At 44.3% G+C, this 26439-nt stretch overlaps 1 protein-coding gene and 1 long non-coding RNA gene across 6 annotated transcripts in view; one reads left to right on the top strand and one right to left on the bottom strand.

The window, feature by feature from the left end:
- Positions 1–26439, top strand: part of ubr4 (ubiquitin protein ligase E3 component n-recognin 4) — a 266230-nt gene that overhangs the window by 203732 nt on the left and 36059 nt on the right. For both annotated transcript variants that reach the window (XM_067970130.1, XM_067970129.1), the window contains 15 exons: positions 1474–1817; positions 4639–4729; positions 5597–5681; positions 7809–7936; positions 8057–8186; positions 9187–9344; positions 12418–12527; positions 13233–13374; positions 15360–15441; positions 15546–15719; positions 16745–16866; positions 18199–18396; positions 19190–19270; positions 20767–20854; positions 21038–21165. In XM_067970130.1, coding sequence (XP_067826231.1) covers positions 1474–1817; positions 4639–4729; positions 5597–5681; positions 7809–7936; positions 8057–8186; positions 9187–9344; positions 12418–12527; positions 13233–13374; positions 15360–15441; positions 15546–15719; positions 16745–16866; positions 18199–18396; positions 19190–19270; positions 20767–20854; positions 21038–21165 — 2061 coding nt within the window. The remainder of the gene's footprint in view (positions 1–1473; positions 1818–4638; positions 4730–5596; positions 5682–7808; positions 7937–8056; positions 8187–9186; positions 9345–12417; positions 12528–13232; positions 13375–15359; positions 15442–15545; positions 15720–16744; positions 16867–18198; positions 18397–19189; positions 19271–20766; positions 20855–21037; positions 21166–26439) is intronic.
- Positions 9630–26439, bottom strand: part of LOC137300887 (uncharacterized) — a 203685-nt gene continuing 186875 nt past the window's right edge. For all 4 annotated transcript variants that reach the window (XR_010958179.1, XR_010958177.1, XR_010958180.1 and 1 more), the window contains 3 exons: positions 21571–21760; positions 13908–14065; positions 9630–9846 (listed from right to left, as the gene is read on the bottom strand). This is a non-coding gene — a long non-coding RNA (uncharacterized lncRNA). The remainder of the gene's footprint in view (positions 9847–13907; positions 14066–21570; positions 21761–26439) is intronic.

Raw genomic sequence — 26439 nt, 5'->3', positions numbered from 1 at the left:
CCAGACCCGATCCATAGCCCTGCAGCTTACAGCACTTTAGATGCAGGTCCAGGTTCTTTTTAAAAGAGTTGAGGGTCCCTGCCTCTACCAACAATTCGGGCAGCGAATTCCATTCACCCACCACCCTCTGGGTAAAAAAAAAGTTTTTCCTCATGTCCCCTCTAATCCTTCCGCCAATCAGCTTAAATCTATGTCCTGTAGTTCTTGAACTCTCCGTTGGGGAAACAGGTACTTTGTGTCTACTCTATCTGGGCCCCTCATAATTTTGTACACTTCAATCAAGTCTCCATTCAGCCTCCTCTGCTCCAAGGAAAACAACCCCAACCTATCCAATGTCTCCTTGTAGCCACAATTTTCAAGCCCTGGCAACATTCTTGTAAATCTTCTCTGCACTCTCGAGAGCAATTATGTCCTTCCTGTAATGTGGTGACCAGAACTGTGCACAATACTACAGCTGTGGCCTTACCAGCGTTTTATACAGTTCCATCATTACATCCCTGCTTTTGTATTTTATACCTCGACTAATAACGGAGAGCATTCCGTATGCTTTCTTCACAACCTTATCTACTTGTACTGCCACCTTCAGGGACTTGTGCACATGCACTCCAAGGTGTCTCACTTCCTCTAGCCCTCTCAATATATTCCCGTTTACTGCATATTTCCTTTTACTGTTTGCCCTCCCTAAGTGCATTACCTCACACTTCTCTGGATTGAACTCCATTTGCCACTTTTCTGCCCACTCCACCAACCCATTGATATCTTCTTGGAGTCTACAGCTATCCTCTTCGCTATCAACTACACGGCCAATTTTTGTGTCGTCTGCAAATTTGCCAATCATGCCCCCTACTTCAAGTCCAAATCATTAATATATACCACAAACAGCAAGGGACCCAACACTGAGCCCTGTGGCACACCACTGGAAATGGATTTCCATTCACAAAGACACTGGAGTTTAGACGAATGAGAGGTGATCTTATTGAAACATATAAGATCCTGAGGGGACTAGAAGAGGTAGATGCTGAGAGGATGTTTCCCCTTGTGGGAGAGGCTAGAACTAGGGGCCACGGTTTAAAAATAAGGGGTCTCCCATTTAAGATGGAGATGAGGAGAAATTTTTTCTCTGAGGGTCGTGAGTCTGTGGAACTCCCTTCCCCAGAGAGCGGTGGAGGCAGGGTCAGTGAATATTTTTAAGGCTGAGTTAGATAGATTCCTGATTAACAAGGGAGTCAAAGGTTCTGGTAGGTAGACTGGAAAGTAGGTTTGAGGTCACAATCAGATCAGCCATGATCTTATCAAATGGCAGAGCAGGCTCCAGGGGCTGAATGGCCTACTCGTGCTCTTAATTCGTATGTTTGTATGTTAGTGTCTGGGTTTAAAAGTGTGTTCAATTTTTGAACATTTTCATTTGGACAGAGGTTAAATCTGGTAGTTTGACTCTAATCTAACAGTTCGAATATTTTACTTGTTTTGCAGAAAGTCCTGGCTTCACGGAAGGAGCTCCTGGAATATGATCTTCAGCAGCGAGAAGCTGCAACAAGGTCATCGCGATCATCAGCTCAGCCCACGATCACAGCCAGTCAGTATCGAGCACTGTCAGTCCTAGGCTGTGGTCATACCTCTTCAACAAAGTGTTATGGCTGTGCCTCGGCTGTTACTGAGCACTGTATCACGCTGCTTCGTGCCCTTGCTACCAACAGCACCATCCGACAGATCCTGGTTTCTCAGGGACTTATACGTGAGCTGTTTGATTATAATCTGCGACGTGGCACTGCCTCAATGAGAGAGGAAGTCAGGCAACTGATGTGCTTATTAACTAGGTATGTAGGGAGGGTATGCTCCTTATCTGATATTGGAGGGCAGCGTTTCTGCAATCAATACGTGAGATTGATAGTCTGTATGTTCCATGAGGGACTGGGTAGTGTCGTTTAGAATATTTAACATTCACTTCTGGGACCCTTATTTCAGAACGTAAACAGAGTTCAGTGCTGCACTCAATCAGACCAAATATGCACCTAAAGTGTGCTGACTTTCTCATCTTTTTCTGTCTGTCTGTCTGGTGTCTGTCTGTCTCTGTCACCTTCTCTCTCTGGGTTTGATTTTGCTGTGTTCTGAACCCAGTTCCTAGTAGCCACAGTGCAGATTGGCATTAGATCAGAAGGCTGGAGCTGTGGAAGAGTCATTCTGATGGTTAAAACACTTCCCAGTGCCAAAAATTATTATTGATTTCTCTCCTCAACTTTTACCTCCACAGAATATTTGATTTCATAATAGGTTTAGGGAAAGTTGCGGACACCACCCAGTGCCCTCACAAAGAGGAATGTCCAAGCCTGTGCCCTCACAAACCAAGTACACTGAGTACTGTGTATCAATATATGACAGCAGGATAGCCGAATACATGAGCTGGAGCCAGATAGGAGGCTACAATACCCATTGCTATGCTGCTTATGTTAGTGGCCTCCTGGCCTTTGTAACTAGTAGCCTGTACTCAATCATCAAAACTTTGTCACCAGCTTCCTGTGCCATTTTATAGTGCAAACCCTGGTGCTTAAAGTTGCTTTTACTTGTGTGCCATGCTGCCCTCCCCCTTTTACATTTCTATCAGGGCTGGTTTACGGTGCAGTCCATCTCTAGTCTGTGGGGGTGAAGAGCCTGCTCTCATATATTTCATGTGGATTTTGCTTAGCACTACTGCAGTACCCACTCCAGGTGTATCCTCAGTGAAAGCATGGGTTTATTGAACAATCAATTTCACATCCTTCATTAGTCTAGGGTCTCAGCCAGGAGAGGTGAACTTCTCTTCAATAAAGTCTCTTCATTTTGAGAATCAGACGAGTACAGAAGCTCAGGAACAGCTTCTGATTCTTTGTGGATCTGTGATACCATTGGTCTCCTGCAGGCCTGGCCGTTTATACTGAATGCAGCCAACCATGGGAGACCTGTGTATCTGCCTTCAGCCTCGCTCCTGGAGTGCCTTAAAAAAAAACCATAGGATGTACACTCTCCAAACATTTAATCATTTTATCTGACCCTTGTAGTGTTTCAGTCTTGATTAATTACTGGAACCTACCTGTATGTCTGAGAAGAGTGCTGTTATCGTAATTATAAGGAGACTGTCTGTATTCCTACTGAACAACTTTGTAGTTTGCCTGGACAAAATCTAAGCATAACAAAAGGTGGAGAGGGCAAGGACAAACCCAGACAGAAGTGTCACCTGGTGGTATTTTCTAAATTTGTCATTATTAAGGGAAAGTATAGAAAGAACAAGCTTGCATTTATACAACAACTACTTGTATTTATATGGCACCTTTTAATGTAGTAAAAATGTCCCAACGTGCTTCACGGGAGCGATTATCAAACAAAATTTGACACCAAGCCACATAGAGATATTAGAACTGATGTCCAAAAGCTTGATCAAAGTAGTAGCTTTTAAGGAGCGTCTTAAAGGAGGAGAGAGAGGGAAATCCAGAGCTTAGGGTCTAGATAGCTGATGGCATGGCCGCCAATGGTGGGGCACTGGAAATCGGGGATGCACAAGAGATCAAAATTGGAGGAGTGCAGAGATGTCGGAGGGTTGTAGGGCTGGAGAAGGTTAGGGATAGGGAGGGGCGAGGCCATGGAGGAATTTGAAAACAAGGATGAGAATTTTAAAATCAAGGCGTTGCCCGACCTGAAGCCAATGTAGGTCAGCGAGCACAGCGGTGATGGGTGAATGAGACTTGTGAGTTAGAATACAGGCAGCAGAGTTTTGGATGAGCTCCAGTTTACAGAGGGTGCATGGTGGGAGGCCGACCAGCATTGGACCAGTCGTCTGAAGGTGACAAAAGCATGGATGAGAGTTTCAGCAGCAGATGAGCTGAGGCGGGGTGGAAATGGGCAATGTTACGGAGGCGGAAGTAGGCAGTCTTGATGATGGAGAGGATATGGGGTCGGAAGCTGAGCTCAGCATCAAATAGAATGCCGAGGTCGCAAACAGTCTGGTTCAGCCTCAGACAGTGGACAGGGAGAGGAATGTAGCACCTTTTGTGTACTCAGGGTGTCCTAAAGCATTTGACAGCCAATGAATTACTTTTGAAGTATAGTTGCTGCTTTTATGCCCAGCAAACAGCAGCCAATTTGCGGAAGCAAGATCCAACAAGTCACCAATTGATCTGTTTTTGTTGTGTTGATTGAGTGTAAATGTGATGTGGAGATGCCAGTGATGGACTGGGGTGGACCAATGTAAGGAATCTTACAACACCAGGTTATAAAACTGTTGGACTATAACCTGGTGTTGTAAGATTCCTTACATGAGTGTAAATGTAGGCCAGGTCACCAAGAGAATTCCCTCCTCTTCAATTAGTGCCGTAGGATCTTTTACATTCACGCGGTCAGGCAGACGGGGCCTTGATTTAACGTCTCATCCGAAAGACAGTCTGACAATGCAGCACTCCCTCAGTACTGCACTGAAATGTCAGCCAAGGTTATGTGCTCAAGTCCTGGAGTGGGGCTCGAACCCACAATCTTTTGACTCTGCGGCAAGAGTGCTACCAATTGAGCCAAGCTGATGCTTAATGCACTAGCTGCAATGTGTTTACTTGTTTTGTTACTGTACACCAAAGGTAGCATTTATCTGACGTTCATACTTCACTCTAATTGCAGAGATAACCCAGATGCAACACAGCAAATGAATGACCTAATCATCGCCAAGGTCTCAACTGCACTCAAGGGACACTGGGCCAATCCTGATCTGGTGAGTAAAGACACTGAGTATTGGCTGGTGGCTCCTCCAGTGGTCATGGGTAACTATGGCATAGGGCATTGAGCAATATAGTCCTTAAAGCCCCATGTTTGATGCCTTGGTCAGCGCTGAGTTGACTGATCTTAGCTGGGGCAACAATGAATGTGTTATATTTGACCTCTGTATCCCTGACTAGGGAGGGGAAAATGCACCAGGGTTCTGGCTCCTGATTGTGGTCTGTGACCTCTGCTGAGAAGTGTAGGGGAGAAAATGCGAGGTTCTGAGCCGCTAAGACACTAGCACAGAATTGGAATTATCTCTGACCTGTGCTCATGTGTAGGGAGGCTTGAGTTGGGATCGGAGCCTCGGTTTCGGTGTGTGTGTGTACACACTCCTGGTGAGGACAGGATTGGATTTGCCTGCGATGTATTCCATGGTCTATTGACGTACAAGCTCAGTATGCAAATATTATGGGGAGAATTAGAATGATATTTGAGGAAGTGGGTGACTGAGAAGCATTAGCTTTTGAGACTGGTCCCAGTCCTGTGATTTCTTATGTTCCTAATTCATGTCCAGACTACCGTATAAAGAGTAGCCCTTCAGGCGAGATACAGGAGAGCTGCCAATACCCACCGAGTGTATCCCAGAGAAGCCATAAAAGGTTTTAGGACAGAATGGGCAGGAGGAGAAACTTATGGTAAAACACAAGATCACTGATTGAACATAAACACAAACACTCACACTCGCTCTCGCAGCCTCATTCACTTTCTCATACACATACACGCTGGCCCTCCCGCCCTCGCTCGCCCGTGCGACGGCTCGCCCGCGCGACGGCCCTCGACTCTCTTCTCTCTGAACTGATGTTTGTTCCTATTTCAGGCCAGCAGTCTTCAATATGAGATGCTGTTACTGACTGATTCCATTTCAAAGGAAGATGCATGCTGGGAGTTGCGTCTCCGATGTGGTGAGTCTAACTCAGTGTGAGATCGTTCAATGAAGCTCACAGTAGCAAGCAATCTCATTTTTTAAGTCATAATGAAATATTGTCATTAACTGTTGTTTTAATTGTAGAACATACAAGTCTGGCAAACCAATTTAGATCAATTCAAAACTGTTTTTGCATCATTGCTAGATCACAAGGTTCTGAATTACTGCACTGAGACCATTTAGAGTTAAGAGAGAAATCAGGAGGGCAAAAAGGGGATATGAGATTGCTTTGGCAGATCAGGCAAAGGTGAATCCAAAGAGCTTCTACAAATACATAAAGGGCAAAAGGGTAACTAGGGAGAGAGTAGGGCCTCTTAAGGATCAACAAGGTCATCTATGTGCGGAACCACAAGAGATGGGTGAGATCCTGAATGAATATTTCACATCGGTATTTACGGTTGAGAAAGGCATGGATGTTAGGGAACTTGGGGAAATAAATAGTGATGTCTTGAGGAGTGTACATATTACAGAGAGGGAGGTGCTGGAAGTCTTAACGCGCATCAAGGTAGATAAATCTCCGGGACCTGATGAAATGTATCCCAGGACGTTATGGGAGGTTAGGGAGGAAATTGCGGGTCCCCTAGCAGAGATATTTGAATCATCCACCGCTACAGGTGAGGTGCCTGAAGATTGGAGGGTAGCAAATGTTGTGCCTTTGTTTAAGAAGAGCGGCAGGGAAAAGCCTGGGAACTACAGACCAGTGAGCCTGACATCTGTAGTGGGTAAGTTGTTAGAGGGTATTCTGAGGGACAGAATCTACAGGCATTTGGAGAGGCAGGGACTAATTAGGAACAGTCAGCATGGTTTTGTGAGAGGAAAATCATGTCTCACGAATTTGATTGAGTTTTTTGAAGGGGTAACCAAGAAGATAGATGAGGGCTGTGCAGTAGACGTGGTCTACATGGACTTCAGCAAAGCATTTGACAAGGTACCGCATGGTAGGTTGTTACATAAGGTTAAATCTCATGGGATCCAAGGTGAGGTAGCCAATTGGATACAAAATTGGCTTGACGACAGAAGACAGAGGGTGGTTGTCGAGGGTTGTTTTTCAAACTGGATGCCTGTGTCCAGCGGTGTGCCTCAGGGATCGGTGCTGGGTCCGCTGTTATTTGTTATTTATATTAATGATTTGGATGAGAATTTAGGAGGCATGGTTAGTAAGTTTGCAGATGACACCAAGATTGGTGGCATTGTGGACAGTGAAGAAGGTTATCTAGGATTGCAATGGGATCTTGATAAATTGGGCCAGTGGGCCGATGAATGGCAGATGGAGTTTAATTTAGATAAATGTGAGGTGATGCATTTTGGTAGATCGAATCGGGCCAGGACCTACTCCGTTAATGGTAGGGCGTTGGGGAGAGTTATAGAACAAAGAGATCTAGGAGTACAGATTCATAGCTCCTTGAAAGTGGAGTCACAGGTGGATAGGGTGGTGAAGAAGGCATTCAGCATGCTTGGTTTCATTGGTCAGAACATTGAATGCAGGAGTTGGGATGTCTTGTTGAAGTTGTACAGGGCATTGGTGAGGCCACACTTGGAGTACTGTGTACAGTTCTGGTCACCCTATTATAGAAAGGATATTATTAAACTAGAAAGAGTGCAGAAAAGATTTACTAGGATGCTACCGGGACTTGATGGTTTGACTTACAGGGAGAGGTTAGACAGACTGGGACTTTATTCCCTGGAGAGTAGGAGGTTAAGGGGTGATCTTATAGAAGTCTATAAAATAATGAGGGGCATAGATAAGGTCGATAGTCAAAATCTTTTCCCAAAGGTAGGGGAGTCTATAACGAGGGGGCACAGATTTAAGGTGAGAGGGGAGAGATACAAAAGGATCCAGAGGGGCAATTTTTTCACTCAAAGGGTGGTGAGTGTCTGGAACGAGCTGCCAGAGGCAGTAGTAGAGGCGGGTACAATTTTGTCTTTTAAAAAGCATTTGGACAGTTACATGGGGAAGATGGGTATCGAGGGATATGGGCCAAGTGCAGGCAATTGGGACTAGCTTAGTGGTATAAACTGGGCGACATGGACATGTTGGGCCGCAGGGCCTGTTTCCATGTTGTAACTTCTATGATTTAATGTCCTGATTATTTTCCCTGTGTAGCTCTGAGTCTGTACCTGATGGCTGTGAATATTAAGACCCCAGTGGTTGTTGAAAACATCACTCTGATGTGTCTGCGTATTTTGCAACGACTGATCAAACCACCTGCCCCAACTAGCAAGAAAAACAAGGTGTGCCTGATCACTGGTGATGTACATATGGAATCGACCTGCCTGATCTCTGATCTAACACATTAAGCCAGCTGCTTCTCTCTCTATCAGCTTTATCGGATTGTTCTCTTTCTTCTGCAGGACACCTCAGTTGATACACTTACCACTGTCAAACCCTACAGCAATGAGATACATGCACAGGCTCAAGCATGGCTCAAGAAGGACCCCAAAGCATCGTACGAGGCATGGAAGAAGTGTCTGCCTGCCCGAGGTAGAGACAACTTTCATCCATGGCTTCTGGTTTCAACATGTTAAAGGTTTCAATGGCCCTATCCGGGGTGGGTGGATGAGTATGTTTTAAGAGTTACCACATCTGTAATGGAGAGAAGAGTTGCCTTGTTAATATTGTTGTACTTTGGTAGCAGGGCTCTGCGGGCACTTGGAATGCTGTAGTAAGGCTTATTGTGTCTGCTGCAGAATTGTGCAGCTGAACTGCTTACTGTGCACAACATTTCCAAAATAAAACTCTTTTAATTGCTTCATTTTCTCCAACAGTAGGAAGGAGTAACTGACAGATATTTGTTCATTTAAATCATTTCCTTGGACTGAGGCAGAATGCTGAATTTTTCCATCTTTCTTTGATCTCTCTTTGTTTCATTCTCTCCCCACTTTAGGCTCCAGCAAGTAATTTTCTGCCAAGCCTCTGTCAGCACTGCCTTTGATGCAGCTAGTGGGGAGTATAGTAGAAGAGCCTGGAATTACTTGGCTCTGACAAATGATCTCCCACCTTCTGATGGTGTGTCTGAGATCAGGAGCACTTGATGAATCTGTAGTCTATTGTTCTGTGGTGCAGTATGTTGGAATGTCGACGCACCACTGTTGTCTTAATATTTCTATCATTTGTATAATGGTCTGCTGACTTTGCCTGGATATGATCTGACGTGTGTCTGAGCACGTTGGATCGAGTAACTAACTGAGAGCGGGGGTGTGAGCCAGCACCGAGCACTGTGTGGTTCCAGACAATATACTCAATGTGACTCAGTGACTTGAACTACTGCAATTTTTTTCAGAAATGCAAAACAAGTGATGACAAATTCTGTAGAATCAGGAGACCTGCACAGAAAGTAGTGGTATCAATGGGTTTACTTTCAAGCCATTCTAGTGAATTGAAGTCCATCAGTTAGGCTTTTTCTGGCAAATATGATTGTGTTATAGTAAAACTTTCATCTCTGGACAGAGACAGATTTGGCATTTTTCCCCTCCCTTGTCAGGTCTGGACACTGAAGGAAAAACGCAGAGTAAAACTGAGCTGCGAAATCTGTACCTGATGGAGAAGTATGCTTGGAAATGGAAGCAGTTCCTGAGTAAACGTGGGAAGAGGAATTCACCACTGGACCTCAAACTAGGACATAATAACTGGCTTAGACAGGTAATAGGCAAAGGCGGTAACTAGAGGATGAAAGTATGATTGTGAGAAGGGTGTTGGCCATATGCAGCAATGTATCACAGACTTACCAGCTATCACTGTCACTAAGATGCATTACATGCTGTGACTAGCGGACTTAGTTTGGAGCATTTCAACAATAGAGTTCGTTCTTTTTTAGATTGTTCTCCACCCCCACCCACCTTACATACTGAGTGCACCATTTCCCAGGTCAAGGCAGAGAATATAGAAGCAGCCAAGCGGCGTACCTGTATAACTTTCAGACGATACGCTGGAAGTGCCATTGATCTGCCTTTTTTCACTTTGGGGAGATACAGAGCCTTTGTACAGTACAGCACTTCCACCTCTGCAAGAATGGAGGATCCAGCATTTGAACAGTGCAGCATCTCTGAGCCACTGTGTATAACTATCGTAACTTGATTGTAATTTGAATTGGTCCCAGCCTGGCACCAGAATCTGCAGGCTTAATGCTGTACTGTCTTTAAACCTGTACACAATAATTGAAGATGGCAGTCAAGGACTTGTCGATCTATGCATGTGACAACTTGCTTTTATGTAGTTTATGTACACTCAGCACACTCTTCTCACTTGCCGAACATGTGAGCTTCACAAAGGGGAAGACTTAGATGCCAAGCTGGAGGTGGAGGAATTTATGGGCTGGGAAGGAGGAGACTGAAAGCACAGAGGGATTTTTAGGGAAGCTTTTGAAGACAGAGAGAGGAAGCAATGGGAAGTGATCTTAAAAGAGATTTCCAGAGGGCAGGTGTACCAACTGAAAGCTCGGTCTCCTACAGTTGAACTGTGAAATGCAAGGCCTGAAGTTACTGGGAGTCAGGGGAGCAGAAGGTCTGGGCTGGAACATGTGTCTGGAGGTTTCTCAGATCGAGTGGGGCAAGGCCATGGCGGCATTTGAAGACAAGTATCTCAAAGTTGATTTGCTGGAACACAGGAAGCCTCTGGAGCTAGGGGCAAGGGTGAGGGGTTACTGGGAAAGAATGTGGGCCAGAGTTCTGGATTAGCTGAGGTTTGTGGAGGTGGGAAGGTTGTGAGGCAATCATTTGAGAAATCAATCCTCAAGTTGATAAAGGCGTAGATTAGGGTTTCTGCAGCGGTAGGGGTGAGATTGGGCACAAGCAACCAGTGTTCTAGAGGTTGTGATGGACCAGGTATCTAGACACAGGCGTTGAGATAAAATACAAGAATGAAGTTACTGCTGTAAAAGTGCAGCAGTCCTGAATCAAGGCAGGTGTCAGCTCTTTGGTTTCAAACAGGAGCCAGGGTCAGGAAGGTTAGGGACGAAATTGCGGGTCCCCTAGCTGAGATATTTAAATCATCGACAACTACAGGTGAGGTGCCTGAAGATTGGAGGGTAGCAAATGTTGTGCCTTTGTTTAAGAAGGGCGGCAGGGAAAAGCCTGGGAACTACAGACCCGTGAGCCTGACATCTGTAGTGGGTAAGTTGTTAGAGGGTATTCTGAGAGACAGGATCTACAGGCATTTGGAGAGGCAGGGACTGATTAGGAACAGTCAGCATGGTTTTGTGAGAGGAAAATCATGTCTCATGAATTTGATTGAGTTTTTTGAAGGGGTAACCAAGAAGATAGATGAGGGCTGTGCAGTAGACGTGGTCTACATGGACTTTAGCAAAGCCTTTGACAAGGTACCGCATGGTAGGTTGTTACATAAGGTTAGATCTCACGGGATCCAAGGTGAGGTAGCCAATTGGATACAAAATTGGCTTGACGACAGAAGACAGAGGGTGGTTGTAGAGGGTTGTTTTTCAAACTGGAGGCCTGTGACCAGCGGTGTGCCTCAGGGATCGGTGCGGGTCCGCTGTTATTTGTTATTTATATTAATGATTTGGATGAGAATTTAGGAGGCATGGTTAGTAAGTTTGCAGATGACACCAAGATTGGTGGCATTGTGGACAGTGAAGAAGGTTATCTAGGATTGCAACGGGATCTTGATAAATTGGGCCAGTGGGCCGATGAATGGCAGATGGAGTTTAATTTAGATAAATGTGAGGTGATGCATTTTGGTAGATCGAATCGGGCCAGGACCTACTCCGTTAATGGTCGGGCGTTGGGGAGAGTTATAGAACAAAGAGATCTGGGAGTACAGGTTCATAGCTCCTTGAAAGTGGAGTCACGGGTGGATAGGGTGGTGAAGAAGGCATTCGGCATGCTTGGTTTCATTGGTCAGAACATTGAATACAGGAGTTGGGATGTCTTGTTGAAGTTGTACAAGACATTAGTAAGGCCACACTTGGAATACTGTGTACAGTTCTGGTCACCCTATTATAGAAAGGATATTATTAAACTAGAAAGAGTGCAGAAAAGATTTACTAGGATGCTACCGGGACTTGATGGTTTGACTTATAGGGAGAGGTTGGATAGACTGAGACTTTTTTCCCTGGAGAGTAGGAGGTTAAGGGGTGATCTTATAGAAGTCTATAAAATAATGAGGGGCATAGATAAGGTAGATAGTCAAAATCTTTTCCCAAAGGCAGGGGAGTCTATAACGAGGGGGCATAGATTTAAGGTGAGAGGGGAGAGATACAAAAGGGTCCAGAGGGGCAATTTTTTCACTCAAAGGGTGGTGAGTGTCTGGAACGAGCTGCCAGAGGCAGTAGTAGAGGCGGGTACAATTTTGTCTTTTAAAAAGCATTTGGACAGTTACATGGGTAAGATGGGTATAGAGGGATATGGGCCAAGTGCAGGCAATTGGGACTAGCTTAGTGGTATAAACTGGGCGACATGGACATGTTGGGCCGAAGGGCCTGTTTCCATGTTGTAAACTTCTATGATTCATCAGGAAGGAACAAGTTCATTCTCCACACACTGCCAGACCTTTGTAATGTGTTTCTGAGCGCACCCCTGACACTGCTGGAGTCGCGCAGTAATTCTGCACCTGCTCATTAGGGTGGTCCGGGGAGACCCGGGACCATCGTCCCGGGAGAATGGAATGAATGGCCTTTTCCTGTTTTCTGATTTTGTTCTAAAATCGTTTTTGTACATTTGAGTAGTGACATCACCCATCCTAATTTGCTGTTTCTCAGGTCTTGTTCACTCCTGCAACTCAAGCTGCTCGTCAGGCTGCTTGTACAATCGTGGAGGCACTCACCACCATTCCAAGTCGCAAGCAACAAGTCCTTGATCTTCTCACCAGGTACCCTCTCATTCACCAGGAAACTAAGCAACAGCTTTAAAAGTCCTTTCAGCATTTGACTGTCGGTCTGGCTGTCACAAAATGGGGCCTTAATTACAGAGCAGTAGGTCGAGGGGGGCAGATTGAGAGTTTTGCCCCATTATATTGAGGTCCTTCCTTTTCAGTGTGTGAACATCCGTGATTTTGACTTGCATTATGATCAGTTACCCAAGTTCCCCAATGTCTGCGTCAGGCCATGTCGAACCTGTCCATGATATGATTTTGCACTCATAAATTCTTAGAGAAAGAAAGTGTCGGAGAAATATATTTTGTTCAAAATAAACCAGCCTTTTAATAGGAAGAAATAAAAACTCTTGTTGGATATTTCTTCAGCGTTTTGTACAATCATTAATTTTCTTGTTAACCTGTAGGTCTGTCTTCCAGCTGGTATGTCAGTTACAGAGAGTGTTGTCCTGCAGTTCTGTTACAAACAGCAGGATGAGGGGGTGACTTCAAGCTGGCCTGAGGGCTGCTCTTAGCCTCCTGACCCCAGGAAAACACCCTGTAGACTAGGATTGCAGATTTTCACTAATACTAACTCCATTTGCCCATCTGTGAGCAACCTCAGACAGAGGCACTATGTTCACAGGTGCAATCACTGGCACTTCTAGTCAGTATACAAATGTTATGTTAAGATTTCAACCTTCTGTGCTTTTGTTTTGCCAGTTACCTGGATGAGCTGAGTGTAGCCGGTGAGTGTGCAGCTGAGTATCTTGCACTCTATCAAAAACTCATCAAACCTGCTCAATGGAAGATCTACCTAGCAGCTCGGGGAGTCCTGCCATACATCGGCAACCTGATCACAAAGGTCTGTGATTGACTAGCCTTTTTTGTTTTCATTCCAACACAAACCAGAGAAAAATCTCCAGTTCCACAATTCTTTTCCAAAATATTGTGTCATGAACATTATTGGCGTGGCCGTCCGTTCCCACCCTTGAGGCTGCTTAACTTCTCAGTTATTTGGCTTCTGTCCAAACTTCTGAGAGGAGATGTTTACTACATTGGTATTCTCGCTGTCTCCCTCCCACCCCCCGAGTGGTTCAAGGCAGTTAATCATGTTTTTTGTGCATCTTGTTGGTATTTGCTGATTAATCCCCAGCGAGTCTGTCTTGTTGTTTGGGTTCGTTAACTCCTAGACAGGTTTAGCAACAGATGCAGACTGGCAATGCATCCAAAGTGACAACACTGGTTTAAATCAGTTTTAAAGGGAGTATGACGTTTCAGACTTGTCATTATGCTATTTGTACATATTTGAGGGGTCAGGATATGAGCTGTAGTCTGGGGAGCAGATGAGTGGGGGGATTGACCTTATAGCGGCAAGGTTAATTGAATTCAACTTACATTGCTTTCGGATGGTGTTTCATTGGATCGCTGTTCTTGGCATAGGGTGATATTACCCTCTTTCTGATATGCCAGTCTTTTTATTGGAGGCATTGGATACTTTGAAAGGTTTGAGCCCCGGTTGCCAGATTTCTTCTGTTCCAGGCACGGTTCAAGTACTGTGTGAACAGAGTTTGCTGTAACTTAATTATATTTTTAAAATGCATAAAAAAGCCATGTGATTGTAAGCTAGCAAGAAACTGAACTGTCAGGAATTTAACACAAAACAAGTGTGTTCCTTGATTTGACTAAGCAGCAATTTACTGTCCATGTCCATTTATAAGGAGCCGTACAACACCAGGTTATAGTCCAACAGCTTTATTTGAAATCACAAGCTTTCGGAGCTGATGAAGGAGGAAAGCTCCGAAAGCTTGTGATTTCAAATAAAGCTGTTGGACTATAACCTGGTGTTGTATGACTCCTTACATTTGTCCACCCCAGTGCATCTCCACATCATGTCATGAATCTGCATTAACTTTAAAGGAAGCCAAATCTTAGCATTAGAAATAAAAACAGAAAATGCTGGAAATTCTCAGCAGGTCAGGCAGCATCTGTGGAGAGAGAAACAGTTAACGTTTCAGGTCGATGACCTTTTATCAGAACTTAGCATTCGAGTTATTCCTTTCCTTGTATCATCTTGTTTCTCCCCAATTAGTGTAAATCTAATTTCTCTGTCTCATATTCAAAATTCCCTCCAGCATTTAAGAGATCATTTGTACACATTACAATCTTTGGCATTAAGATTTGGCTAATGTTCTATTACCCTTAAATTTTTTGAATGCTTTTTCATAATGATGATGAGAGCTTATTCCTTGATTATATATTTCATCCATAATTCTTTACAGGACAAAAGAGGCAGTAGTGACTGAGACAAACCTAAAATCACAAAATCTGAGAGAGATTCTGATTCAGGAGTCCTGTAAGGAGAGGAGCAACAGGGTTTGCCCAATAGCTCAGCAAGTTTGCCTGGCGCATCACTGAAACGCATTCTCAGAGTCGATCCCTTGTCTTGTTAGATGGTTTCAGCCAGGAGGCAGTTGGGGCTACGATTACCGTCAATGCCCCTGGTTTGGGGGAAGAAAACTCAGCTAGGTCTTATGTTCCTGATCGCTATCCACTGACTCCTACTAGAACGAGCATGTGTGCAGATGTCAAGTGAAGACAGAATTGGGCTCAGCTGTGATGCCATCTAGAGAGGAGTAACCTCACTGTCAAGCCTCCCCCATGAAAACTGGCTATTTGAATGAGGTACTAGAGGGTGGCCAATGCCTGTGCACCTGTACCCAAGGAGTCAGTGCTTTCAAGAGAACAAAAAAGGAAAGGAATAATTGTATTTTAATTGCTGAATCACCTTGGTCCAGTGTGTCTGAATTCTCATGTTGTGATGCTCCTGTCACCTGATTTGTGTTTCAGGAAATTGCTCATTTACTGGCACTGGAGGAGGCAACACTCAGCACAGACCTCCAGCAGGGATATGCATTAAAAAGCCTGACAGGTGATGTATATACTGAGTTACAGTGCAGGGATGAACTCTAACGCACCAATAGGTAATTGTCATGTATTTTATATATTCATTTCTGTTTTACTGCCCTTTCTCAGCACTGCTTTCATCCTTTGTGGAGGTGGAATCAATAAAACGCCACTTCAAGAGTCGCTTGGTGGGCACAGTGCTGAATGGCTACTTGTGTCTGCGAAAACTTGTGGTTCAGCGAACAAAACTGATTGATGAAACGCAAGACATGTTGCTGGAAATGTTGGAGGACATGACAACAGGTAATAACACAGGCACATCTAAACATTGCTTAAAGATGAGTTCTATTCTAATTTAAAGCAAAGATTAGCACTTTTGTGACCGAGTGCTTCCCTGTCTCTGGTTAAAACAAATTACGATGATGTCTTCTACTTAGTAGGTTTAGCTTAATTTCTTCAGGTTTGTTCAAGTGCCTGCTCTGGTGATGCAGGTTGCAGCACGTGGTGTGTGTCAGCCGTGGCTCAGTGGTAGCACTCTCACCTCTGAGTCAGAAGGTTGTGGGTTCAAGTCCCACTCCAGGAACTTGAGCACAAAAATCTAGGTTGACATTTCAGTCGGATACTGAGAGAGTGCTACACTGTCGGAGGTGCCTGTTTCAGATGAGACATTAAACTGAGGTCCCGTCTGCCCTCTCAGATGGACGTAAAAGATCCCATGGCAATATTTCGAAGAAGAGCAGGGGAGTTACCCCAGTGTCCTGGCCAATATTTATCCTTCAACCAACATCACTAAAAACAGATTATCTGGTCATTATCACATCGCTATTTGTGGGAGCTTGCTGTGTGCAAATTGGCTGCCACGTTTTCTACACTACAACAATGACTACACTTCAAAACGACTTAATTGGCTGTAAAGTGCTTTCGGACATCCTGAGGTCGTGAAAGATGCTATATAAATGCAAGTTCTTTCTTTATGACCTGCTGCCTCTAGAATTTTGAAATTTTACAACATGAAAGGTCACTACTGACCATGTAGGGCCGTCCGGTCACTACTGACCGTGTAGGGTGAATAGGAACTGTTGTGATAAATTTAATTAAATATACTCTCCCTGGCCTTTCTGTCTCCAGATAAGTCAGTGCCATTTCCTTAACCTAGACTAGGATGTTGGAAAGTGTTTGTTTATTGAACAGGTTACTTTAGGGCTTTACAGAATAGACGGATGGGATTAAAGCTCTCGGTGAAAGTTCGGGCGTGGCTATTTCTCTTAGGAGTGAAGATGATGTCTGTTTATAGTGCTGATCAGATGCTAACTCACACACTTCTGTAGGCACAGAGTCTGAAACAAAGGCGTTCATGGCTGTCTGTATTGAAACTGCTAAACGATACAGCCTGGATGATTACCGAACGCCAGTCTTCATCTTCGAACGGCTGTGCAGCATCATCTACCCGGTAAGTACAAAGGAAGTATGGCAGTATGTGGGTTTGTACATTGGACCAGCCACCTGGCCTGCAGGGAAATTGCACATACAATACTACGTTACAAACCACGTTTCTTTGAAGGTTAAGGTTCTGCAAGCCTAGGTTTCTGTACAAATGACCACATTAAAGCAAAAGATAAGCAACGATCCTTACTCAGGCTGAGTTATCTCTGTTTAAGTCACGATCATACCACTAGGATGACCACACTAATGAGGACCACCTCAACTCTTTTTAAAAGATATTTGCCCTCAGGATGAGGGTGGTGTTGTCAAGGTTGCATTTATTACCCATCTCTAGTTGCCTGCCCCAGTGTCTGAGAAGCTTCATTTACACCATTAATGTTCTGGTTCTGACTTTCATGGATGATTTTACTCTTTCAAATAATTCTGTATTTTCATGTTCCAAGTTTTTTTTAATATTTACATTCACACATCTTCAGTTAAACTTGTAACATATAATTGAGAAATTTCTACCACGTTGAGTTATAAGCAGTATGTACTTGTTCCCACAGTGGCTCTGTTGATTAAAATAGTGTGTAACTGAGCAACATATACTTGAAGAACCCAACAACGACAACATTTATATAGCACATCTACCATTAAAAAATATCCCAAGTCCTTCATAGAAACGTAAGGGGAGAAAATGGATGCTGAGCCAAAGGAAAGATTAGAAGGGGTGTTCTTGTTCAACAAGGTGGATTTTAAGGAGGGTCTTAAAGGAGCAAAAGGAGCTGGAGGGTGTTTAAGGCCTATGTGGCTGAAGGCATGGTCACCAATAATGGGACAGAGGGAGAGGGAATGCACAAGAGGCTGGAGTCAGAAGAACGGAAAATTTGGAGGGAGTGGGGTTTGTAGTGCTGGAAGAGATTACAGAGATAGGGAGGAGCAAGATCAGATACAGGTGGAGACGGTGATAATACAAAGAAGGAAGCAAGCTGCCTTTGTGATGGAGAAGATATAGAATCAAAGGCTTAGCTGACTAGGACGCTGAGGTTGCTAACAGCCTGGTTCAGTCGTAGATAATGGACAGGGAGCGGATTGATGTGGAGTACAGAGTTTATGGTGGGGAGAGACAGGTTCATAGCTACACTGGGTGTGGTTAGGGGAGGGAGGTTTGGCTTGAAGGGGGAAGCAGCTGAATGAGTGGTCTCTATCTTGGTGTCAACGAAGTGCTCTTGTAACATTCTTATGGATGGATAAGCAGCATTTTTCCTCACTGAATAATCCTGTGTCTGTGAGATGTTCAATGTTAGTAAAACAAAGATAAAGAACACCTTTGTCAATAGATCTGCTCTCTTGGCAGGAGGAAAATGAAGTGACAGAATTCTTTGTGACACTGGAAAAGGATCCACAGCAAGAAGATTTCCTACAGGGCAGGATGCCAGGAAACCCCTACAGCAGCAATGAACCTGGCATTGGACCACTCATGAGAGACATTAAGAACAAGATTTGTCAGGATTGTGACCTTGTAGCTCTGCTAGAAGATGACAGTGGGATGGAGGTATGAATCAATGCAGAAGCAGCAACAAAATGGTGTCCTGGCTCAAACAAAGTCCTCATTAATAACTCTCGGAACACCAGTGATTTTAAATTGAAGATTGCAACCCTAAAATTTTTCTAAATTTGTTCTCGGGATGTGGGCAATGCTGGCAAGGCTGAATTTATTGCCCATCCCTATTTGTCCCAAGAAGGTGGTGGTGAGCTGCTTCATTCCTTGTGGTGATGTGCTCTCACAATGGTGTTAGGTGGGGAATTCCAGGATTCTGACTCAGTAACAATAAAGGGGTGGTGATACATGTCCAAGTCGGGATGGCGTATGACTTGGAGGTGATGGTGTTCCCATGTTATTGCTCGAGTCCTTCTTGGTGGTGGAAGCAGCATGCTGAGTGAAGAAAGCTTTGTGATATTTCAGCATCTCAATTCCAATCTGTTCCATTATTTTGTTCAAGAGCTGCCTTGTAGCTGTTGGTGCTGATCATTTTTTGCATCCCCCCTGCCTTGTTTTGAATATTTATTTCTGTCTTAGCTCTCTCCTCCCCCACCACAGGATGGTCTGGCTGAGATTGTAGCCTGCAGTATGGAGCGTCATTAGCTTCCTGCTACTCTAATGACAAACTCCAACTCCAGATTAATTTTAGTTGTGTTTACTTTTGACAAAATAAAGTTTTCAATCAGTTTGATCCATTTTAACGAACTTACTGTACATGTTTGGTTATGCTGATATCTTACAGTATATCTTGTATTTAGTAAATGCAATATTGATGAGATTCTAATATCTGTGGTTTTCTTTCCAGCTCCTGGTTAATAATAAAATCATCAGCTTGGACCTGCCAGTGGCTGAGGTGTATAAGAAGGTCTGGTGTCCAGCCAATGAGGTGAGTGTAAGCCAACAACTGGGGGTTTTCACACAGAGTGATCAGTACCCGGAATGGATTTCAGGTAGAGGCAAAAACGCGGCAATCGTTAAACGCGCAATTGAATGCTGCAATGGGAGGGAAATTTTAGGGTATCTCTGAATGGATCAACTTTTATTTTATTTGTTCATGGGATGTGGGCGACGCGGGCAAGGCCAGCATTTATTGCCCATCCCTAATTGCCCTTGAGAAGATGGTGGTGAGCTGCCTTCTTGAACCACTGCAGTGCGTGTGGTGAAGGTTCTCCCACAGTGCTGTTAGGAAGGGAGTTCCAGGATTTTGACCCAGCAACGATGAAGGAACGGCGATATATTTCCAAGTCGGGATGGTGTGTGACTTGGAGGGGAACGTGCAGGTGGTGTTCCCATGTGCCTGCTGCCCTTGTCCTTCTAGGTGGTAGAGGTCGCAGGTTTGTGTGGTGCTGTCGAAGAAGCCTTGGCGAGTTGCTGCAGTGCATCCTGTGGATGGTACACACTGCAGCCACAGTGCACCGGTGGTGAAGGGAGTGAATGTTTATGGCTGGATGGGGTGCCAATCAAGCGAGCTGCTTTGTCCTGGATGGTGTCGAGCTTCTTGAGTGTTGTTGGAGCTGCACTCATCGAGGCAAGTGGAGAGTATTCCATCACACTCCTGACTTGTGCCTTGTAGATGGTGGAAAGGCTTTGGGGAGTCAGGAGGTGAGTTCTCGCTGCAGAATACCCAGCCTCTGACCTGCTCTTGTAGCCACAGTATTCATATGGCTGGTCCAGTTAGGTTTCTGGTCAATGGTGACCCCCAGGATGGGGGGGGATTTGGCGATGGTAATGCCGTTGAATGTCAAGGGGAGGTGGTTAGACTCTCTCTTGATGGAGATGATCATTGCCTGGCACTTGTCTGGCACGAATGTTACTTGCCACTTATCAGCCCAAGCCTGGATGTTGTCCAGGTCTTGCTGCATGCGGGCACGGACTGCTTCATTATTTGAGCGGTTGCGAATGGAACTGAACACTGTGCAATCATCAGCGAACATCCCCATTTCTGACCTTATGATGGAGGGAAGGTCATTGATGAAGCAGCTGAAGATGGTTGGGCCTAGGATACTGCCCTGAGGAATTCCTGCAGCAATGTCCTGGGGCTGAAATGATTGACTTCCAACAACCACTACCATCCTCCTTTGTGCTAGGTATGAGTCCAGCCACTGGAGAATTTTCCACCTGATTCCCATTGACTTCAATTTTATTAGAGCTCCTTGGTGCCACTCTCGGTCAAATGCTGCCTTGATGTCAAGGGCAGTCACTCTCACCTCACCTCTGGAATTCAACTAAAATGGGTTGAACAGGTTCACAGAAAAGAGTGCCATGTAGTCTGTATCAAAACCTCTTTTTCAACTACATGTGTGTTTAATGTTGACCCAAGTGTGACTGAGCTATATCTTGCAAGTGATCATTCAGCAAGTGACATGTTTGAATGTTGCACAGGGGGAGCCAATGCGTATAATCTACCGAATGCGAGGCCTTCTGGGAGATGCAACTGAGGAGTTTATTGAATCATTGGATTCAACTACAGGTAACGACATCAATGAAACACAGATAATTGTTGTATTTATCAGGCTTTCAGTCACTTCCTCTTGTCCTATATTAAGTTCTAAATCATTAAATATTTCCACTGGTCTGACACTCACTGTCTGCATTACAGCTACAACAGTTACTGTCACTATTCTGACCCTTAATTATTGCTCTTTTTACGTAGATGAGGAAGAGGATGAGGAGGAAGTGTACAAAATGGCAGGAGTGATGGCCCAATGTGGTGGGCTTGAATGTATGCTGACTCGATTGGCTGGAATCAAAGACTTCAAGCAGGGACGACACCTTTTAACTGTGAGTGTCAAAGTTGGAGTGTGTTCTATACTAGTCGTTTCTAGATATATTATCTGAACATTAGGGCACAGTGTCCAAGTTCCAGGCACTGGTAAAACATTAGCTTGTACTTTTCAGTTTCCATTGATTAGTGTCTGAATCAACTACTGAACATTCACATCCTTAGAATGAAGCACCAGTAAAGAAACAGCCAGCTAGAGGTTTGCTTAGATTAATCATGCTTCGTCATTCTGCATCCTCCACATATAGTAGTTAATCTAGCCTGGATTATTTCTGGGGAATTGTGTGCCAGGCACTTTCACCTGATTTTGATGTCAGCGACTTGGGCTGTACTGTATGTGAAATCCTGCTCCCATGCCGTATGGCACAGGTTATATGCTGGTGTGCCAGTTTGTTTTTACTCACCCAGGATTAATGTTCTGTGCTCCTAGCATTGTCTTCACAGTAGCGCTTAAGGGTTCCTGCAGAAGTTGTAGATCGCAATGAATGTTGCTATTGTTCTCACAGTTCTTGGTGGTTAAAGTTTCCGTTCCTAGATTCATAAAGAGTTCTCTGACATCGATCAGGCCTCTGATTGATGCTCCTCTACTTTCCTCTGTTCAAAAACAGAAAAGCATCATGCTTCTCATACCCATTGTTATCGCAATAGTAACCTGTACTTCATGACGCTATCATGAATCAGTTCTGCCAAGCACTTTAGTAACCATTTTGCTAACTAGCCATTTACAATTGCTCATGGCCATGATCACTGTATTGTCTTGTCACCCAAACACAACATTGCTGTGTGTCACATTTGATTTGGGCAAAATCTACCCCTTCTAAAACCAACTTTAGACAAGCTCATTGCGGCAGCAAACTGGTGCGTTTCTTGGCTTTGGACCAAATTGATGCCCTGCATCACTCCCATGGGAACTGTGGCAACAACTGTTAGAATTACACTTTGATGAGAAGAGTATTCCAGGCAAGCAAGAGCTGCTTTTAAATGGCACCAGGAAAGGCGTAGGGCACTCTAAGGAATGCCATTATCAGGCCAGGCTCCTTTCAAGGAAGCACCTACCCCAGCTGCAAAGCAGGCCCCTGTACAACAGCAGTTCTTTAGTGGTTCCAGCCAGGGCTGCTGGAGACATAGTGACTGACCACTCATCATTCCAGAACCGATACCATCCAGAGAGGCTGTCACCACAGACCCTTCCGTGGTGTTGGATCTCTCTCTGCAACCCAACAATCACTCCCGGTAAAATGAAGGACCAGATTGGCGGTTGCTTTAAACGCTTTGTGATGTGTTGGGAGAAAATTGCCAGTTGATATCGACAAGCTCTTGTCATCCACGTAAGTCAAATGTGTTCATTACAATCACAAAAAAGGATTTTATTCCCAAGGAACAATAATACCAAATGGAAAATGTCTGTCCAACAGCTCTCTACCAAATCAATTACCATCAAAAGTTGTAAAATTCACACCTTTCCATATCTTGAATATCAGTTTGGCATAAGGTTACAGCCTACCTCCATTCAAGTAAATATGGCAGGTACTTTCCATCAGATTGGCTGGGGGAATAACAGTTAGCGTCTCATTTCATGCCAGATATTTAATACATCAGTCCTGATAGGTAACTACTCGTCCCTAACTGGGATCTGAATCCAATCTTCCACAAATTAATGTATCCTCTTTTCGAACATTCTCCGACAATTTCTATCATGGAAAACTAATTTCCTCTTGTAGAGTTAGTAATGACGTTATGTAGTTGATCAATTATATTTGATTTGGCATATTAATCAACAGTCCCGGATGCACCAAAGGTTTCTGCCTAAGGTGGTTTCTTAATTTAGGACAAGCAATTATAATTTTTCTTTACATAGAATGTACTGCACAGAAACAGGCCATTCAGCCCAACAGGTCCATGCCAGTGTTTGTGCTCCACATAAGCCTCCTCCCTCCCTACTTCATCTAACCCTATCAGCAGATCCTTCTATTCCTTTCTCCCTCATGTGCTTATCTAGCTTCCCCTTAAATGCATCTGTGCTAGTCGCCTCAACTACTCCTTGCGGTAGCAAGTTCCACATTCTAACCGCTCTCTGGGTAAAGAAGTTTCTCCTGAATTCCCTATAGAATTTATTAGTGATTATCTTACATTTATGGCCCCTCGTTCTGGTCTCCCCCGTCTATCCTATCAAACCCTTTCATAATCTTAAAGACCTCTTTCAGGTCATCCCTCAGTCTTTTCTTTTCTAGAGAAAAGAGCCCCTGCCTGTTCAATCTTTCCTGATGGGTATAACCTCCCAGTTCTGGTATCATTCTAGTAAATCTTTTTTGCACTTTCTCCAGTGCCTCTATATTCTTTTTATAATATGTCTCCAGAACGGTTCACAGTGTTCCAAGTGTGGTCTAACCAAAGTTCTATACAAGTTTAACATAACTTTCCTGCTTTTCAATTCTATCCTTCTAGAAATGAACCCCAGTGCTTGGTTTGCTTTTTTAGGGCCTTATCAACCTGCATCGCTACTTTTAATGATTTGCGTATCTGTACCCCAAGATCCTGCTGCTTCTCTACCCCATTTAGACTCTTATTTCTCAAGGGGTATGTGGCCTCCTATTCTTTCTACCAAAATGTAATACCTCACGCTTATCTATATTGAAATTCATTTGCCAATTACACGCCCATTCCGTAAATTCTTTAATGTCTTCCTGTATTTTATCGCAGTCCTCCTCAATATTAATAAACCCTCCAATTTGGTATCGTCCGCAAATTCTGAAATTGTACTTCTGATTCCCGAGTCCAAATCGTTTATGTAAATGGTGAACAACAGTGGTCCCAGCACCGATCCTTGTGGAACACACTTCCCACCTTATGGTAGTCTAAGTAATTAACTTTAACCCCCACTCTCTTTTCTGTTTTGTAGCCAGCTTGCTATCCATTCTACTATTTGTCCCCTGACTCCACATGTTCTGACCTTAGTCATGAGTCTACAATGCGGCACCTTATCAAAGGCCTTTTGAATATCCAAATATATTATAATCTACTGCATTACACTTGTCTACCCTTTCTGTTACTTCTTCAAACTACAGCATTGTTTTCACAGTGTGAATACTCCTAGAGCAATGTGTTACTGCACAGTCTGTACCAACTCCTTCAAAAAAAACTAAGCAGTATATTGTTTCTTACACTTCTGAGACTTATGCACATGTACAGGAAGCGTCGCCAACTGCTCGAGCTCAGAGATCATGAGCTTGAGGGGCGGCTGGCGTCACTACAGTGCATATGGGAAGCTGGGAGTTTCGTGAATATCACGTTTCAGGAGGTGATCACGCCACAGCTACAGAGAGTTCAGGAGGAGAGGGTGTGGGTGATCACCAGACAGACTAGGATCAACAGGCAGGTAGTGCAGGAATCCCCTGCGAACGTTGAATACCAGCGAGGGTGATGGCACCTCGGGGGAGTGCAGTCAGAAGCAAATCCACGGCACCATGGGAGACTCAACTGCACGGGGGGGCAAAAGAAAGTGTAGCAATGCAGTTGTTATAGGGGATTCGATAGTCGGGGACAGACAAGCATTTCTGCAACCGCCGACATGAGTCCCGCATGGTGTGTAGCCTCTCTGGTGCCAGAGTAAAGGATATCACTTGAGAGGTTGCAGAACATTTTGATGGAGGAAGGGGAACAGCCAGAAATCATGGTCCATGTGGGAACCAATGACATAGGAAGTAAAGGGGTCGAGGTCCTACAGTCAGAGTTTTAGGAGCTAGGGAGGAAGTTAAAGGGCAGAACCTCAAAGTTAGTAATCTCTGGATTCCTGCCAGTGCCACGCGCTAGTGAGTATAGGAATAGTAGGATAAGACAGGTTAATGCTTGGCTGGAAAAATGGTGCAGGGGGGAGGACTGCAGATTCCTGGAGCATTGCGACCAGTTTTGGGGCAGGAGGGACCTGCACAAGACGGACAGGTTGCACCTGAACAGAGATGGGACCAATGCTGTCGTCGAGAGATTAACTAGTGCTGTGGGGGAGGGTTTAAACTAATTTGGCAGGGGCTGGGCACCAGAATGAAATATTAGTGAGGAGAGACAAGGTGCACAGAGGACTGGGAGAGACAAAAAGCACTAGATTAAAGAATAGTTCAGAAATAGGAGGGATCAAACAGGGGGCAAATGCGGGGCAATCTAAGATGAGTTTGGAGTGCATGTGCGTAAATACACGTAGCGTGGTAAATAAGGTTGGTGAGCTGCGGGCTCAAGTTGCCACATGGGACTATGATATAGTGGCAATAACAGAGACCTGGCTCAAAGAAGGGGAGGATTGGGTACTTTATATTGGCTACAAGGTATTCAGGAAAGATAGGGAAGGAAAGAAAGAGGGGGGGTTGGTGGCAGTATTGATCAAGGGAACTATTATAGCACTGCAAAGGGATGATGTAGTTTTGGGGTTAAAGACAGAATCTGTTTGGTTAGAATTGAGGAACAATAGAGGAGCTATTAAGCTACTCTGTGTATACTAAATGCCACCAAATAGTGGGAAGGATAGAAGAGCAAATTTGCAGGCAATTTACAGAAAGATGCAAATGCAAGAACTATGTATACAACAGAACTTTCTTGATCAGTGTGTTTCCAACCCAACGAGGGAGGAAGAAGTTCTGGATCTACTTCTGGGGAATGAAGTGGGGCAAGTGGAGCATGTTTCAGTGGGGGAGCATTTGGGGAACAGTGATTATAATATCATTAGGTTTAGAATAGTTATGGAAAAGGACAAGGAACAATCAAGTGTAAAAATACTTAACTGGAGGAGGGCTAATTTCCGTGAGTTGGAAAGGGATCTTGTCCAGGTGGATTGGAACCAGAAATTGTTAGGCAAAACAGTAATTGAACAATGGGAGGCCTTCAAGGAGGAGATGGTTTAGGTACAGAGTAGACACATCCCTACGAGGGAGAAAGGAAGGGCATCCAAAGCTAGAGCTCCCTGCATGCCTAAAGATATAGAGATTAAAATGAAAATGAAAAAGGAGGCTTATGACAAATGTAAGGTTCATAATACAGTGGAGAACCAAACTAAATACAGAAAGAGGAGGTCTAAAAAAGGGAATAAGAGAGGCAAAGAGAGAATATGAGAATAGATTGGCAGCTAACAAAAGGGAACCCAAAAGTCTTGTATAAATATATAAATAGTAAAAGGGTAGTCAAAGGAAGGGTGGGGCCAATTAGGGACAAAAAAGATGTTCTTGTGGAGCAGAGGGTACGACTGAGTTATTAAATGAATACTTCGCATCGGTCTTCACTAAAGAAGA

This window comes from Heptranchias perlo, chromosome 32, assembly GCF_035084215.1.
Source record: "Heptranchias perlo isolate sHepPer1 chromosome 32, sHepPer1.hap1, whole genome shotgun sequence".
Classification (NCBI taxonomy): Eukaryota; Metazoa; Chordata; class Chondrichthyes; order Hexanchiformes; family Hexanchidae; genus Heptranchias; species Heptranchias perlo.
This window is presented reverse-complemented; position numbering and strand designations above follow the sequence as displayed.